Genomic DNA, 17,968 nt, shown 5'->3' with positions numbered 1-17,968 from the left:
CAGGAGTGGCTGTGTGGTATCTTGTTTACCAACCACATGGTTCCAGGTTCAGTCCCACTGCATGGCACCTTGGGCAAGTGTCTTCTACTATAGCCTCGGGCCGACCAAAGCCTTGTGAGTGGATTTGTTAGACGGAAACTGAAAGAAGCTCGTCATATATATGTATATATATATATATGCGTGTGTGTGTTTGTGTGTCTGTGTTTGTACCCCTAGCATTGCTTGACAACTGATGCTGGTGTGTTTATGTCCCCGTTACTTAGCGGTTCGGCAAAAGAGACCAATAGAATAAGTACTGGGCTTACAAAAGAATAAGTCCCGGGGTTGAGTTGCTCGATTAAAGGTGGTGCTCCAGCATGGCCGCAGTCAAATGACTGAAACAAGTAAAAGAGTAAAGAGTAAAAATATCAATACAAACAGGTAATGAAAAATAAGCTTGTGTCTTGGCCATAAGAAGCAAATAAAAGCAAATAAAAGAGGTTTTCAATAAGTGTGACAGTTTGTTAGAAATAGCAATCAGAAATCATAGATCTCGCTTTCAATAATTTATAATATTTGTCTCTCTCTGTCAGTATTAATGTATTGTGTAGGCTGCCCAATTTTCATCATTCTTCATTGGCTGTTACCAAGTTTTTGGGTTTAAGTGCTGATGAAGAAGATGTAATGGACAAGTTGATACCAGATATGGTAATGTTAACCAAAAGCGGATTTAACATTAAACATAGGTGTTGTAAGTTCAAATCCAAAGATGCTATCCACTACAAACTCACCTACCATGATAATAGTCTTTGTTATCTATTATCGATGTAATGTGTGTGAAAACTTCATAAAAAACAGTTCTTTTGCTCATTTGTCTGTCATTATCATTAATACGCCCTGATTTATTCTGCAATGTCTTCGTTGTTGTAACTTATGGTCTTTTGCAGTTGCCTGTTGTATTCAATAATGTTTTTGGAATTTCAAATGGAATTCTTTTATTCACACAATGGGGTGAATTGTTTTTGTTTCATTGTCCATAGCACGGATATTCTCATAGTAGTCTCATATTGGTGAGGCCACTTGTTTATTCTACTGAAACCAGTGCATATACAAATTAGATTCAATGACCCATGGATTGAACCTATGCCCACCAGGTAAACGGAAACACTTGACACTTAACCCTTTCGTTACTGTATTTATTTTGAGATGCTCTGTTTTTCTTTCAATTACTTTAAATATAACAAAGAATTTAGTAAAATAACTTAATTATCATTCAGCTAGTTTAGGAACATAAATTGTAACTAAGGTTTGGTGGAAGATTTTAATACAAAACTTATGAAAACAATACATTTGTACTCAGAACCAGGGCCGGTTTCAGTTGTGTTGGTAACAAAATGGTTAGTTAGTATTTATATTCATTATGCTATTGTCTTGTAGGACAGTTAGGGGATGGACATTAGAAGTTTGAAACCTATATTTAATGGTTTTAGGCTTGATGTTTTTTCTTATTTATAGGCTCCCATGTTCTGTTCATATCTATATTGGAGTTGCTGAAGAACTTATCAGAACCCTGTATATGCACTGATTCTTTCAGTTGTCTTTTGCAGTGTTGTTCCAGAAGGTGGTGATACATCTTTTCCTACATGGAAGTTCAGCTATGACTGATTTCTTTGTCTGTCAATAAAATTGATGGGGAACAGCACTGGAAAATATGACAAATGGAAGAACTAGTGTACAAGCTCTGCTGTTATAACCTCCTTGGAAGGCCTAGATGTATACTTTTAATTGGGAAAGAAACAAAATTAAGTTTAAAATTATTAAAAAAAACATGTCTATTCCTGTATCTATACCTGTATTGCATGATGTTAATGTAAGGTTGCCCCAACACATGCACACATGCAAACATACATATGATGGGACCACTTTCAGTTTTTGTCTAGCAAATCCATTCATAAGGCTAAAGTAGAAGACACTTGCCTGAAGTGCTGTGTTGTAGCAAGCTCCTCAAACACACAGCTACACCTGCAGCTTACTATGCTTGTCACTGGTCATGCCTTCATCTGTCCAGACATGGCTAGGTACAGTGTGAATCAGTTTCAGTTAAAAACTTTTCAGCCAATACATCTCTACTTCTCAACCCAAAAGATTTTTTGTGTAAGTAAAAGGCTGAAGAGAAATTTCAATGAAGCAAGGAGAGGAAAGGTTTAGTGAATTGAAAGGCTGGTTTGTCAGAGAAGAGTGTAGAGTGTTAGAGGGAAGTGTGGAAGTAAATAATAAACAAAATGTGTACCACTGAAATGTTGTTCACGTTAGTCACCCAGTTTTGTCATTCTTCCATTATACCATTACCTCTTTATTACACATATGACACAACTAACTGTGGGGTATGCAGTTATATCTCATAACAACTGCTGCAATATTTCAATACAGAGGACAGAAAAAATAGTTTCCTATTATGTTCCATTTAATGAGCTTAATTACTCTGGTTTACAAATTTTTTTTTTGCTCTGAGGCAAGGATGTGAATAGGTGTTTCTTACTAATTTTGATGTGGTGAATTCAATTTTCTGAACAGTTTTGCACTATCACCTTTAGTGTTTTTGCTTTCACATATCTCATTTTAATTATCCTGCATATAAATTAAAAATAAAATGTGTTTATTTCATCTGTTATAAAGGCATCATCTAACTGTTTCCAAATCCTCTGCATTGTCCTCATATTGACAGCCAAACACTCTGAAATGTTCACATTGGAGCTTCTGGCATGAATGCCAAGTAGTACAGCATGTTGTTTCCAAATTTGTGGCTGATTGAGTTGCTGCTATTTTTCTCACATGCGCTGCCCAACTGATAAACATCCAAATGTGTGCAAAATTAAAAATATAAAATGGTGACAATTTACCTATCGCACCCTGTGTGTGTGTGTGCATATATATATATGTTTCTTTATTGCCCACAAGGGGCTAAACATAGAGGGGACAAACAAGGACAGACAAATGGATTAAGTCGATTACATCGACCCCAGTGTGTAACTGGTACTTAATTTATCGACTCCGGAAGGATGAAAGGCAAAGTCGACCCCGGCGTGATTTGAACTCTGAACGTAACGGCAGACGAAATACGGCTATGCATTTCGCCCGGCGTGCTAACGTTTCTGCCAGCTCACCGCCTTTATATATATATATATAGACACACAAGGTGTTCTTCCATTTTATATATATAGAAAGATAGATAGGGATAGATTGATAGGTAGATCGATAGATAGACTGATAGACAGACAGACATTTTTTGTTTATACATTTTTTTCATTTATCAAGTAATGGAACAAAACACACACCAAATTTGTATATATTCTTTTTCTTTTTTCTTTTACTTGTTTTAGTCATTTGACTGCGGCCATGCTGGAGCACCGCCTTTAGTTGAGCAAATCAACCCCGGGACTTATTCTTTGTAAGCCCAGTACTTATTCTATCGGTCTCTTTTGCCGAACCGCTAAGTGACGGGGACGTAAACACACCACCATTGGTTGTCAAGCAATGCTAGGGGGACAAACACAGACACACAAACATATACACACACACACACACACACATATATATATATATATATATATGACGGGCTTCTTTCAGTTTCCGTCTACCAAATCCACTCACAAGGCTTTAGTCAAACCGAGGCTATAGTAGAAGACACACCTGCCCAAGGTGCCACGCAGTGGGACTGAACCCGGAACCATGTGGTTCGTAAGCAAGCTACTTACCACACAGCCACTCCTGTGCCTATATATATATATATATATATATACACAATTCCAAGACTTGTTAGTTTTGCTTGATGACCGCAGCAGCATGAAACTTGAGTTGTGAAACCAACTCTCAGCTTAAGTTTACTAGTTGCACACTCTTTGGAGACCACTGACATGTCACCCTCAAACCTATATATAAAAAGTCTCATTGAAAAAACTCAAAGTATATTAATATGCATGAAATGGAAAGCATACTTTTTGATTAAAGTACATCAGATATCTTTCTACTCTTGTAAATCATAACTCCACCATATAATAAGAACATGCAACCATTTGAGACAGACCTTATCAATCTCATAAAAAAAAGTAAGCCATTCTAACAATTTCCAATATGAGTTAAAAGAACATCTCCCCTTCAAAAATTCCAGTAACCTTTTTGTATAGGCCAACAAAACAAAAATATCTATATATAAACTAGTCAGAATTATGACTCACTTCTGCTCAGTAACATCAGAAGCATATACAAAAAGAAAAAAAGAACAGCAGCTACAGTACTTACAACAAGATTAATAACAAGGTTAAATGCTTAGTACCATATATGGACATAAAAGAGTAGAGCATTTCTATTGCCAGACCACAAAGTCAATTTCATCAGTTACTTCAAGTATAGACTCATTAATCCTATGAAGAGTGAACCAGGAAAGATCAGCAAGAGTATACTTGACAATATCAATGCCAAAATCAGAATGTCCACTGACTTCAAACAATAGAACTGTAGTAATGGCACTATTAGATGATTCAATAACTTCAAGGATTAGCACAGTTTAATATTATAGAATTTTACCCATCCATATCCTGAAACCTTCTACTCCAAGTACTTGTTTTTAGTAAAAAAATTATACCTTAATCTTGGAACTAGACATCAATGCTATTCTTAACAACAGAAAATCACAGTTATTCTATGATAACCGTTTTTGGGTTAGAAGTATGGAGATGAGCTTTTTGACATCTCCATGGGCAGCTTTGATGGCACTGAAATTGCAAATCTTGTTGGACACTGTATCGCAATAAGAAACTGGATATAGTCAAAACTCATTGTAGCTATGATGTGGATAAAGTAAGGAAATCATTAAAAACGTATTTTCAAACAGTTTGGCCTCAAGATAACATTCATGACCAACCTGAATGGTGAACGAGCAATGACTTACACTGATCATATCATAAGCCAAACAAAAATAATATCTACATCAACAAAGGCTCTAACCACCTATCTAACATCATTTGATATATATAATTGACAATGTAAGTAGATGTATTTCTAACCTGTCTTCAAATAGGGAAATATTCAATAGAGCTTCCGTATTACAACAGTATGCTGAAAAGATATGCCTTCACCAGCAAAATTAGGTATTTAGAGACTGCTTCCATCAAGAAAAGTAAACCCAGAACCAGAAAAATAATATGGTTTAATCCATCTTACAGTTTCAGCATAACAACCAACACTGCAAGATGCTCCTTCTCTCTTATAAGAAAGTACTTCTCCAGTCAACACAGATACCACTAAATATTCAATAAAAATACAGTCAAGGTTAGTTATAATTGCCTCAGTATATTACAGTGTCATAGATATTAAGATAATAAGAGGACTGTACATACTAATGATTTGAATCCAACTCAACAAGACTGAGATTGTAGAAACTGGTTGCAATGTCCACTAGATAATTGGTGCCTCACAAAAGAGATCTTCTACAAGACCAAAGTTCTATACAATGGAGATACTGCAAAATCATATATAGAGCTCACAAAATACATCTTTGAGGCCCATTTCATGCAACACTTTTACATGTTCTGTAACAGTAGTGGGAGGAATTCTACATCTCTATCCAAGTATATCTGGCATCTAAAGGACAATGGTATAAATATTCCTGCCATCAAGTGGAGCATTTTAGCAAAAGCAAGTGCCCATAACAGAAGGGGCACAAAATATAATCTATGTATAACTGTAAAACTGAGCATCATACCTGCAACTAACATGCTAAATTCAAGAGAGAAGACATTTTCCCCCTGCTTTCAAGCAAAAAAGTTCAGTCTGCAAATATTTAAACATACTTCTTCCCCAGAACAGGACAGCAGCAACCGTGAATGAAATTTCTAATCATAGGGTCCCCACTTCATCCTTATCATAATAATGATTGTTACTGCCCACCCCATCATTATCCTAACTATTACTGTCATTATTACTACCCACTCCTTTTGTCAGCGATTTCATTACTATCCTTATTATCACTAGTTGAACAGTTGTAAACAATGTTTTGTAACAAGGTCTTCAAAGTGATTATTTATCAAATGTTTAAGTGTAACTTGTTTTTTTAAATGAATTTTTTCTTCATTTATTCATTGCTGTTCTGTAATTGTATATGAACATTTATAAATTGGAAATAATTTTAAATTAAGTAGATTCATTCCTGCAAATGTTATTACATGGTCACTAAACAGAAATTTTGGAATTTTCTTATCATTAATGTGTTGTCTGTGCAATAATCTGGGTTGTCCAATGTAGTTTTCCTGACATCCATGACATGCTGTTACACAGATTAAATTCTTAGAGTTGCAAGTAAGCTCTCTTTTAGTTTGAAGGTTTATCTATCCGGAAACTTGAACTCTGAGCCTTTAGTTAAATTTATGTATGTAGCACAATTTCCTCTTCCACATGCTACAGAGAAGGAGATGTTGGAAACTCGTTCATGAATTTTCAAGCTAATAATAACATTTTTCAATGTCTTGGGTTGTCTTCTGCTATTGATGATTTATTGATTTTCTAGAACTTTTAAAAGATTTTTTGATATTCATATAAAATAAGCAAGTTTTTATAAATGTGGTCAAATATTTTAGTACTTCAAGAGTTATATGTAGATACATATGGCACTACTTTTTTTTATCTTTCTTAAATCTTGAAAATATATACATTTTGCTTTTTCTATTTCATTTGTAATTAGACTCAATAGAAATGCTCTTTGAATAAATATGTTCTTTAATTCTTCCAGTCTTTGATTACGTTTTGAAGGATTTGATACTATTGTGCAAATTCTTTTTTCAAAATTGAAAGAAATATTTTCATGTATGTTTAGGGTGACATGACATGAAGAGAAGGATTTTAGTGGATTTGCTTCTATCTTCTCACTCGTTTTCATAATCAAAATATTTTAAAATGGCACTTTTTTCTAGTTGAAATTCATCATAAATTCAATATTATGGTTGATGCTGTTAATGAGATTTTTCAAATTCCATAAGTTTATCAAGATTACCCTGCCATAAATGTAACAGTCATCTAGATAGATATCTTTACCATTTGTCTTTTAAATATGTATAAAATGTGTTTTCAAATATCTAGCAATTTATTGTACATTTTTTCATGTTAACCCATGGGGGTAACTTTAGTACCTATCTCTCTTCCTGATATTTGTCAGTACATTGAGTCATTCATTTTGAAATAATTGCTTTGCAATGTGAACCTCAGTCCATCAACAATGAAGTTTATTCAGTGTAATCTGGTAACTGAAATTGAAAATGTTACTTTAATATATTCAGTTTTAGAATTTTTACAAGTGTTACAGATTTATTTTGTTTATTTTGGATAGGCCATAGAAATTTCTGGTTTTGTATCTGAAGTTGCTAATATAACCAAATGTTACATCCTGGTTCTTCAGATGTCATTTCTCTCTCTTCGAATCCACTCTGTTGCTCATCTGAGCAATGGTACATACCCTAGATTATTGAGTATTTTCTGCACTTATACAATTACTATCCTCACCCACTTATGGACTTGCTGCAGTCATTTCTCTCTCTGCCTATTTTCCCTCCTTGGTCAACATATCCTAGTCCACTCTACATTGACCAGTGTATGAAGCACCACCAATCCTGTACTGGTGCCAAAACAGAAAACTCATAAATTCCACTCACTTAAGTGTGATTTGAAGCAAAGTAATTGCATTCTCCTGTCTGTTCAAGAGAAAATTCCAATTTTCCCATAATATCCCCCAAACTTCCTTACTGCACAAATTGCATGCAGTGCAGCTACCTTGATATGGTCTTCCAGCTTTAATAATAGACCAGGTAATCTAATAGGAAATATTCCTAGCCCTGAGGTGATGGATATAATTTGATGATGCAGTGGATGATTTGTTTTTGATATTAGAAAATGAGCTAACATAAGCTCAGTATCACCTCTTGAAATCAGTGAAAGACCCAGTGCATATTTTAGTCAAATTCTGGTGCTTAGCATAAACAGTCATCTTTATGAACTAAGCTATGTTGTAAGCAATGACACTTAGAGAGCAATTATTGAGTACTCTATAATTATAATTATTTGTATCATATGTTAAATTATCATTAGTATTGGTGTTTTATTATCAGTATTGTGATTCATCACACTATTATCAGTAATATCAATACTATTAACATAATTATTGTTGTTGTTAATATTATTATTCAGCTGGTAGAATCATTGGCATCCAGACACAATGTTTAATGATGTTTCACCCATCTTTATGTTCTGAGTTTAAATTCTGCCAAGGTCAACTTTGCCTTTCAAGGTCATTAAACTAGTTACCAGCTGAGCACTGGGGTCGATGTTATCAACTGGCCCACTTCCCTAAAATTTCAGGCTTTGTGCTTATAGAAGAAAGAATTAATGTTATTATTATTGATATTATGGGTTTTTCCTTTTTTTATATTTGGTTTCCATTTCTTCCAATTCTTCCAATATTACTTTTAAATGAATGTCTAAAATCTCTTTATTATTAGGACAAGTAGTAGTAGTAGTAGTGGTAGTAGTAGTGTTGATGCTGATATTAAAGTAATGCCAAGGTAAAATTTTATTTATATTTTACTTTTGGCTTCAGTCATATGATATTAGAAGAGCTATTATAGTTAGAAATGCTGTTATTGTTATCAGAACAGTTAATATTAGCATTAGCTACAGTGACATCAATGTTATTATTATAGCTTCAATTATTATAATTATAATCATTCCGGTTATTTATGGATAAGGTCTTATTTTCATGTATAAGAAGCCACAATTATAGAATCAACATTAGACTTGTATTATTCATTTTTTAATTCAGTTTCAATTTGCTTTTAATGTCTGTTTTACTGTTATAATCAATCATTTTTCATCCCAGAGATTCCTGTCATTTTGAAAAGTAAAAATGTTCTCTCAAATCAGCTTTAAATGTTTATTTGATGAGTTGCTAATAAGTTATTGCTGCACCATTTATATAGACATTTATAGATGTTAATATATGTATATACAAATATATGTGTGTATGTGTGTGTATGGGTATATATGTGTGTATGTCTATCTATCTATCTATCTATATAAAATGGAAGAATACCCTGTGTATGTGTGTGTATATATGTATATATATAAAGAGTGTGATGGGTAAATTGTCACCATTTTATATTTTTAATTTTGCACATGTGGATTGTTTATTTTTGATTTTGTCGACTACACATTATAGTAGGGTCAGTTGGGCACCGTATGTGAGAAAAACAGCACCAATTCACTCTGTCATAAATTTGGAAACGACATGCTGCACTGCTTGGCATTCATGTTGGAAGCTCCAATGTGAACATTTCAGAGTGTTTGGCTGTCAATATGAGGACAATGCAGAGGATTCGGAAACAGTTAGATGTGTCTAATAGTGATTATGAAGGTACTGCAGCTTGGAAAACTCTCTCTGATCATTCTGATAAAAAAAGAACTCCTAAATTTGTAGGTGAGATCCATGTCCCTCCAAATCAATCAGGTCCATTGCCTGGGACATGGGAGTGTCTGATTTTCTTATCAGGCTGGTAAAGCATGACAACATTCTGTATTCCTCATACAAGGTGAACAAGTGCCAATTTTTATCCTAAGCCATCAAGGACAAGAGGAAAGGCTATGCTACAAAGCTTTTAAACAAACACAAGCATCCTCTCCAACCGAACATGCTTTTGGCTTTTTCAAATGAGAAAATTTTCTGCCAGGATCAGATGGCAAATGCACAGAACAACCATTGGCTTACCATGTCCACAAAACATGTACTGAGAGTGATATGCAAAAATCAACAACCAAGGGGGAAGCACTGCAAAACAAAGACTCACTATATAGCAGTACAACACTGGTCAGCAGACTGATACCAAAGAGTTGCATCAAGTGACTTCTAGTGGTGGAAGCCTGAACTACAATGGGCTTGTCCCATAGAGAACGTTTGTGGTTACTTTTGGGTACCCCCTCGTATAAATATATATATATTTCTTTACTACCCACAAGGGGCTAAACACAGAGGGGACAAACAAGGACAGACAAACGGATTAAGTCGATTACATCGATCCCAGTGCGTAACTGGTACTTAATTTATTGACCCCGAAATTTCTGGATGTTTATATGGTTAAGCAGCATAGAGTTATAAAATTTTGCAGCTATTATTATAAGCATTATTCTTCTGTAAGTATTTTGCTACACCAAGAACCCCTTTTTAGGGGAAAGGGAAGTTACAGCCCTTAATTCATGTTTCTATATTGTTTTAGCTATATATGTCATTGCAGAATATCATTAAATTGTTTGGTTGTTCATACCTCAGCTGGTATTTGATCTTTTTTTCTTCTGATTCCATTAATAGTTTGTTTATTTTCAGCTGATTGAACTAGTGTGGTTTTTTGCTGAATAAATTCTCTTTTTGAACTGCCAGTTATGTATCAGATAGATCTTTCAAAACTTTTTTGTGGATGTTTTATTCTTTTTTAACTGTCACTTTTGTCTTATCTCTTAGTTTGTTTCCTATGGAACATACTTTCTTTTTTATTTGATTATGTTCTTCTGCAGCCTTTTTTTATATGCCTTAATGAAAATTTTGTATCTTGCATTCAGTGTTATTTCATTGAATATTTGAAAGTGGGAGAGCTAAAGCTATTTCTCACTAACATGGTTTATCATTTGCAAATGTCTGGATTCCTAAGAGCAGCCAAAATCATAATTTTTGCAGTTGTTCTCTGGATTTTATTTTTTCTGAAGGCTGAGTTGAATCTCATCTGCAAACATTTTATGTTCAGAGGTGAAACTATGGCAAGCATTTTAAGCCTCATAATTTATAACACTATTAATCCATTTACTGTTTATAAGAATCTAGCAGTGCTTTAGTACCATTTGAATTATTATGCGTTAGGAGCTTTCCTTTTCTCTTCTGAAATTTTGTGTTGAGGCAAATGAGTTCCTACTGTTTTATGTATTCATCTAAGGAATTTCCATTTCTATTTGCAAGTGGATGAGGCAGGCATCTGTACATAAGATCTTCCAAGGTGTGCATTCATATCTCCACTGCCTATTTTGAGATTATGTTTGGTCATGTCTCTAGTTATATTTGAAAGGCCACCATAAAATTCTTCATTGAGTAAGATATTTGTGGGCTGTAATGTGAAATGATTGTGAGTTTTGGATTACCGTTAAATATTGCTACAATAATTCTAGCGTTAACTTTTTTAATACAGTTTAAAGCTTTCATTGTGTGAGGACTTAGTAACATTCCTATATCTCCTGTTATTTAATTGATTGAATTCTTCCATGATGCTGCTGAAACCATAGTCCATCCTTTTCCATAATCTTGATACTTGAGATCAAAATGTTCATGATATATGTGACGCTCTTAAATACAGATAATGTCAATATTTTGAGAGGCTGCTAGTGATGTAAGTTCAGGTAAATGATGTAAGTTGCTGAGAGCTGAAGCATGAAAAGTGGAAATGTCAACTGTTTGTTTACATCTAAGATTTTGTGTTTTTTTGTGTTGACTCCATAGCTGACTTTTTGGACACCAAGGCTGGAGTTGAAACCTCAACATAATGCTCTCCTTGTTTACCCACGTGACAAGTGATGCAGTATGAATTTGAATTGGGGACTTGAGTCATAATGAATCATTCTTTAATTGATTACACAACCATGGTGTGTTGCAGTAACTCTCTTGATAGAGCTGGGTGATCCTGACTGTTGATCTAGGATTCCTCTACTCAGCAGCAATGTAAGAAATACTATTGGCTCAGATGAGTGCTTTTGCTGCCTTTTTACACTAGCTACCTGCACACTAAATTTGTTGCTAAACTCACTGTTGATTTTCACTTTACTGACAGTATCCTTGCATGGCTTGGATGGCTCTCAGCTGCTACTCATCTATTCTTAGCTCCTGCAGTGACCATTAGATGAGGGTGTAAGAAATCCTGTTAAATGCTTCTCCTGTAGTTACCTTGCTATGAAGATAGCACCACTAGTGCTTCACTCTAGCACAAAACTGCATCTCATCTAGGTTAACACTCTTCCTAATTAGTTGAGTTATAACACTTCTTGTAACTATCATGACCAAGTTCTATAATTTGATACCTCTGTAATTATTTCTGTTTAAAGTATTCCCTTTACCTTTGTAGCAGTTGACTTTGACACTGCTCCATCGTCGTTGGGTATGACCCCTTCCTGAATGATCTGATTAACTAGATGGGGGATTAGGCTGCACCCCACTCTGACAGATATCTTAAGCATCTCAGTGGTATTCTTGATGGGCCACTGGCTTTCCCTGTTTTCATATTCTTAATTACCTTAACTATTATGTAGCTGTCAACTCTGATAGTTGGTCCTTCTTTTGGGTCCACATTAGGAAGACTCCCTCTTTCCCATGCATTCTCCACATTTAGCAGCCTCCCACGTTGACACTTCCAAGCCTGTTACATTTCTCTCCTACCAAATCATGATTTTCTCTGATACACTGTCTGACAATCTGCAACATCTCAATGCCTCTGGTCCTCATGTTGCCGAACGTTGACAAACTTCTTCCTTCTTACTTCTCCTCTAGCTAATTATACCTGTTGTCTAGTTTCTCTTCTAGCTACTCAGTATAGTTCTCTGCTACTCCCACTCTTCTAGTGTTTCTATACCTATTTATTTGTTCTTATGACACTGTCTTCTTCATTATTCCACCACCATGTTTAGTTGGAACTTTGCACCAGTCACAAATTTAGTCTATGGTCCTTAGTAGGCTATCTTGAAGCAACTTCCAGTTATCCTCCATGTTATATGTCTTTATCTTCTCCTCTTTCTCATTGAATGCTTCAGTTAGGATGTCTCTAAATCTTTGACTATTAAAAGGATCCTTAAGATTCCAAATCTTCCTTTTCTAGACTGGTTTGCTTCATGAGGTACTTCTAGCTAATGACTAACCTATGTTGAGAGCACATTCTTCACCTAGGAAGGCCTATGCATTTAAGAGCAACCATATATCCCACTTTCTGGTGAGAACATTGTTGATCTGGCTTGTGTGGCCAAAAGATTGATAGGTGATCAGGAGACTGGTTGATTTCTTGAAGTTAGTATTACAGCTCATTAAGTCATTTGCATCAAACAACTTCAATAACTTTGATCCCTCCTCATTTCATGAACCACCTCCTCTACCACCATGCACATCAGGATGCTGCTTTACATGCGCATTGAAGTCACCAGCCACAAAGATTAGGTGACTATCATTTGCCACTGGGGTAGTTTGCAAAAGGGTATCATAAAATCACTCCTTTAAGTCGTTTGGCAGTCCTGGTTGAGGAGCACAGACTGAAATAATAGTTGTTGTTCTACTTTGCAAAACTAACCAAAGTATAAGTATCCCGTCACACACTCTGATTATCACAATCACCTTATCTACCTATTTCTCAGCTAAAAGTATGGCCACACCTATCTCATCACAGCAGCCATATTCCTACCGCTCTATGTCACGCTGGTGAGACCCATATTGGAGTACGGGATTCAAGCCTCTTCTCCTTATCTCCTCAAAGACATACATCATCTCAAAAGAGTCCAGAAGCTGGCTACCCACATGGTTCTTGGTCTCAAGCATTTGTCTTATGAAGAAAGGCTGAAGACGCTCGACGTTTATTCTCTAGAAAAACGACAACACCGTGGTGATCTCATTCTTGCTCACAACATCATAAGCGGAAAGTGTAACCTCTCAAAAGAGCTGTTCTTCACTCCTGCTCCAGAGCGTCGGCTGTGGGGTCACTTCGAAAAGCTCTATCTGCGACGATTTCATCTCAATCGAAGGAGAGGGGCTTTCTACGTCCGGGTTGCGGATCCGTGGAATAAGCTGCCGGACGAGATAGTGAAGATGCCGATGACCGCTCAGTTCAAAGTCTCTCTTGACCAGAAATGGCCTGAACTCTTTGTATGACCACCCTCCCTGTACATAACTCCATGTCCCCCTACATGGCCTTGCTTTTTACTTTTTGAGCCAAAAATTAACTTAACTTAACTATCACTATTGCCCTCCCAGAAGAGTTTATACCTATGTATTTTGCCGCTGATGAACCTAGCTGAGGCTCCCTTCCACCTTACTTTTTGAATGCATACTCCCATTCTGGCATTTCAGCTATCTCACCAGATCTATCTTTCAATGTGCCTACATTGACTATGCCAACTCTAAGGTTGCAGATGGGGTGGAAAGACTGATCAGGGTGGTAGGGGATTGCACAGGCATAACAGTTAAACAAGCAGATACTGGATACTATTGCTCAACTCCTCCAATAGGGACATGGGGCTGGAATAGAGGAGAAGGAGTAGTAGGAAAAAAAAAGAGGCAGGTCTTAATATAAGTCAAGCATTTCTATGGTGGTTGCAGGTGGGAATGAGAAGCAGAGTGAAAAGATAGTGACAAGAGGAGATAAATCTTTGAGAAAATGTATTAATATACACATTCATATTGTTAATTGATTGGTAATTCTTCTTTTTCAATGTATGTGTCGCAGGCACAACCCTATTTGTTTCCCAACCATATAGTTTCCAGCTCAGGTCTACTGTGTAACACTTTGAAGAAAGCCCATTGTATATGTATCTGTTTGCATGTGTATGTGTGTATGTGTGTGTATGTGCATGCATGCGTGTGTATACATTTGTGTCTCCTTGTCTTGACGTCATTTGACAGTTAAAAATGGGTTATTCTGTCATAAAATAGTGTCTTTCATTTCCGTTATTCTGCAAAATCATGTCTGGCCATGGGAATGATGATGATGATGATATATATGCATTAAAGGCGGTGAGCTGGCAGAAACGTTAGCACGCCAGCCAAAATGCTAAGCGGTATTTCGTCTGCTGTTACGTTCTGAGTTCAAATTCCGCCAAGGTCGACTTTGCCTTTCATCCTTTTGGGGTTGATTAAATAAGTACCAGTTACACACTGGGGTTGATATAATCGACTTAATCCGTTTGTCTTTCCTTGTTTGTCCCCTTTGTGTTTAGCCCCTTGTGAGTAGTAAGAAATAGGTATTTCATCTTTCGTCTGCCGTTACGTTCTGAGTTCAAATTCCGCCGAGATCAACTTTACCTTTCATCCTTTCGGGGTCGATTAAATAAGTACCAGTTACACACTGGGGTTGATATAATCGACTTAATCTGTTTGTCTGTCCTTGTTTGTCCTCTCTGTGTTTAGCCCCTTGTGGGTAGTAAAGAAATGGATATATATATGCATTTATTGTATTTGTAAAATTTTGCTATACCCAAGAACTTACTGCACTACTGTTAATCAAACTGTCTGTGTTCCGCTTATGTTCTGTCGACTTAATATATTATCAAAAAAATTAATTTTCAGAAATGTTAAAAAAATTTTCTAGCAGCATATTCTTGTAATTTGAAATATAAACAAAACATCATCTGTTTGTTTTCTTTTGCAGGGGAGAAGCCATACAAGTGTTCATGGATGGGATGTGAATGGAGATTCGCTCGGTCTGATGAGCTCACACGACATTACCGCAAACACACCGGTGCTAAACCTTTTCAATGCAAGTACTGTGACCGTTGCTTTTCGCGATCTGATCATTTGGCATTACATATGAAGAGACATCCACCTGCTGAACTTTGACCCCTGCACTAGCAATAATTTTATTATATCCACTGAAAACATCATCATTTTGCCGACTGCTGCAATTTACTTGGGTGTCAGCAATTTGGCTTCTAACACATCTGTGATATTTTTTCTTCTAGTATAGCTGTATTTACTTTTTCTTATCAAATCAATTGTTTATAGATATGTGTGCACACATAAGTACAATTATATGCATACCTTATCCTCCTTCCACCTCTCTTTACTTTTATATATATGTATATATATATGTATATATATGTGTATATATATATATATATATTATATATATATATACATACTTACATACATACATACACACACACAGATATATATATATATATATATATATATATATATATATATATACGTACATATATATATGTGTGTGTATGCATAAGTTTAAATGCATAGATATAAATACACATGTATGTTTATGAATATGTGTGCACATGTATTTCAAATATAGGTATGCATTTAATGTATATATGTTTGCGCACACACACACACATATATATATATAAATAATATATATATATATATATACACGTGTGTGTATATATATATATATATACACACACGTATATATTACATATACTTATATATAAATGTATATATATATATATATATATAATATATATATATATATATATATGTGTGTGTGTGTGTATATATATATAAATGTGTGTGTGTATATATGTGTATATTGTTGTCATCATTGGCTGTCCATTATTGTTTGATGTTGACTGTTCCGTTCAGAAATCATCTCTGGTAAGCTAACATGTGGGCTATAAGGCCTGCTCTTGATTTGCCTATAGCTATGTGTGTACTTGTGTAAACAGGAAATAGCTCTTCTTTCCAACATGTTATATTGAAAACATGAATGTGTTCAAGCTTGGTCTTTTTTCATAATTGTTAATAGTTCTTTATTAATCCTTTGTGTCTGGTTGGGTAATGTTCCTCATTGTACTGCTAAAACTACACAAACTGAAAATATGATATACAAGAACCAGATACGCTCTGATTTTAAAATTGATCAATATATCATTAAAAAAATTTATAAAGTAGAGCGCAATCTATGTGACAACTCAGCACAAACTTACAGTTACAATACATTACAATAATACCAGGATGAATCATAACCTTATTCACATGAAACCACAAATGTTGATTGAACATGCATTTGCACTAAGGAACCAATGCAACTCATGATAATGCAGTATGCAAAATAAACTTGGATAGAAAATACTAATTGACAGCACTACCATTTTTTTCATAGAATCACACACACAAAAGAAGATGAGAGGAGTATCTATTGAAGCTTTACTAACAGAAAAACACAAACCTAAATTCATTCCATATACATCATCCATAAAAAAAAACATGTTTAAAATCATGAAATCTACCAAGATCTACTATAATGTAATTTTAAATCCAATGTTGAAGATTTTATCAGTTATGAAATTATCCCCAAGACCCTTTGCGACTTATCACAGAATGCATGGACCATCATGACCATTTGATTTTAAAATGTGTGCCATCACAACCGTTTAATTTTAAAATGAGATTGTGGAAGCTTAGCAATGTAGGACCAATGGAACATTATACCGAATCAAACAAAAGATTAGTAAAATAATATTTAAAATCCTAAATAAAAAAGGATCAAGCTTAAACATAAATGTGTTCTTAATATGCATATGAGTGTATCTACATAAATATTTATATATCTATAAACACACATTTATATGCACACATAAGTTGGCTTTGCAATCATGAGGTCCTGTGTTCAATTCTACTGCATGGCATCTTGGGCAATTGTCATTCTCTGTATCCACACAATAACCTGTAGCTTGTGATTGAAATTGGGATGACATTGACTCAGTCAGGTGAGTTGACCTAAATTTCAAACATTGTGTTACACCAAATCTGGCTGACAATTATATTAACAATACACATGTCTGTGGAATGCTCAGCTGCTTACATGCTAATTCAAGAGTAGATAATTTAGTTAATTGAACTACTGTATTCCCATCACTGACACTGGAAATTCACCATACACATATACATATATTCACAAACTCACATAGAGGTATCTGTGTGGTGTGTGTATATATGTGTGTGTGTGTGTGTGTGTGTGTGTATGTGAGAGAAAGAAAATGGAATTCATGAAACTTTATTATTATCTACAATCATTTCAACCCATCATGCACTAGTGCATTGTGGGTGGGATGTTGCACAAAGAGTTGTGCTGTATCATAGATGCAGATGTGTCTCATAAGGTGACTTGTCAAAAGGTACCTTGGTTTTTAATCTCTGTTTTGCTTATTT

At 35.1% G+C, this 17,968-nt stretch overlaps 1 protein-coding gene across 1 annotated transcript in view; it reads left to right on the top strand.

Moving 5' to 3' along the window:
• Positions 1 to 15,934, top strand: part of LOC115214961 (Krueppel-like factor 6) — an 86,467-nt gene extending 70,533 nt beyond the window's left edge. Inside the window, exon 3 of the mRNA XM_029784058.2 lies at positions 15,453 to 15,934. Coding sequence (XP_029639918.1) covers positions 15,453 to 15,640 — 188 coding nt within the window. The 3' untranslated portion in view covers positions 15,641 to 15,934. The remainder of the gene's footprint in view (positions 1 to 15,452) is intronic.
• The last annotated feature ends 2,034 nt before the right edge of the window (positions 15,935 to 17,968 follow it).

This window comes from Octopus sinensis, linkage group LG8 (assembly GCF_006345805.1).
Source record: "Octopus sinensis linkage group LG8, ASM634580v1, whole genome shotgun sequence".
NCBI classification, from domain to species: Eukaryota; Metazoa; Mollusca; class Cephalopoda; order Octopoda; family Octopodidae; genus Octopus; species Octopus sinensis.
The sequence above is the reverse complement of the archived record's forward strand: the minus strand, read 5'-3'. Positions and strand labels throughout refer to the sequence as shown.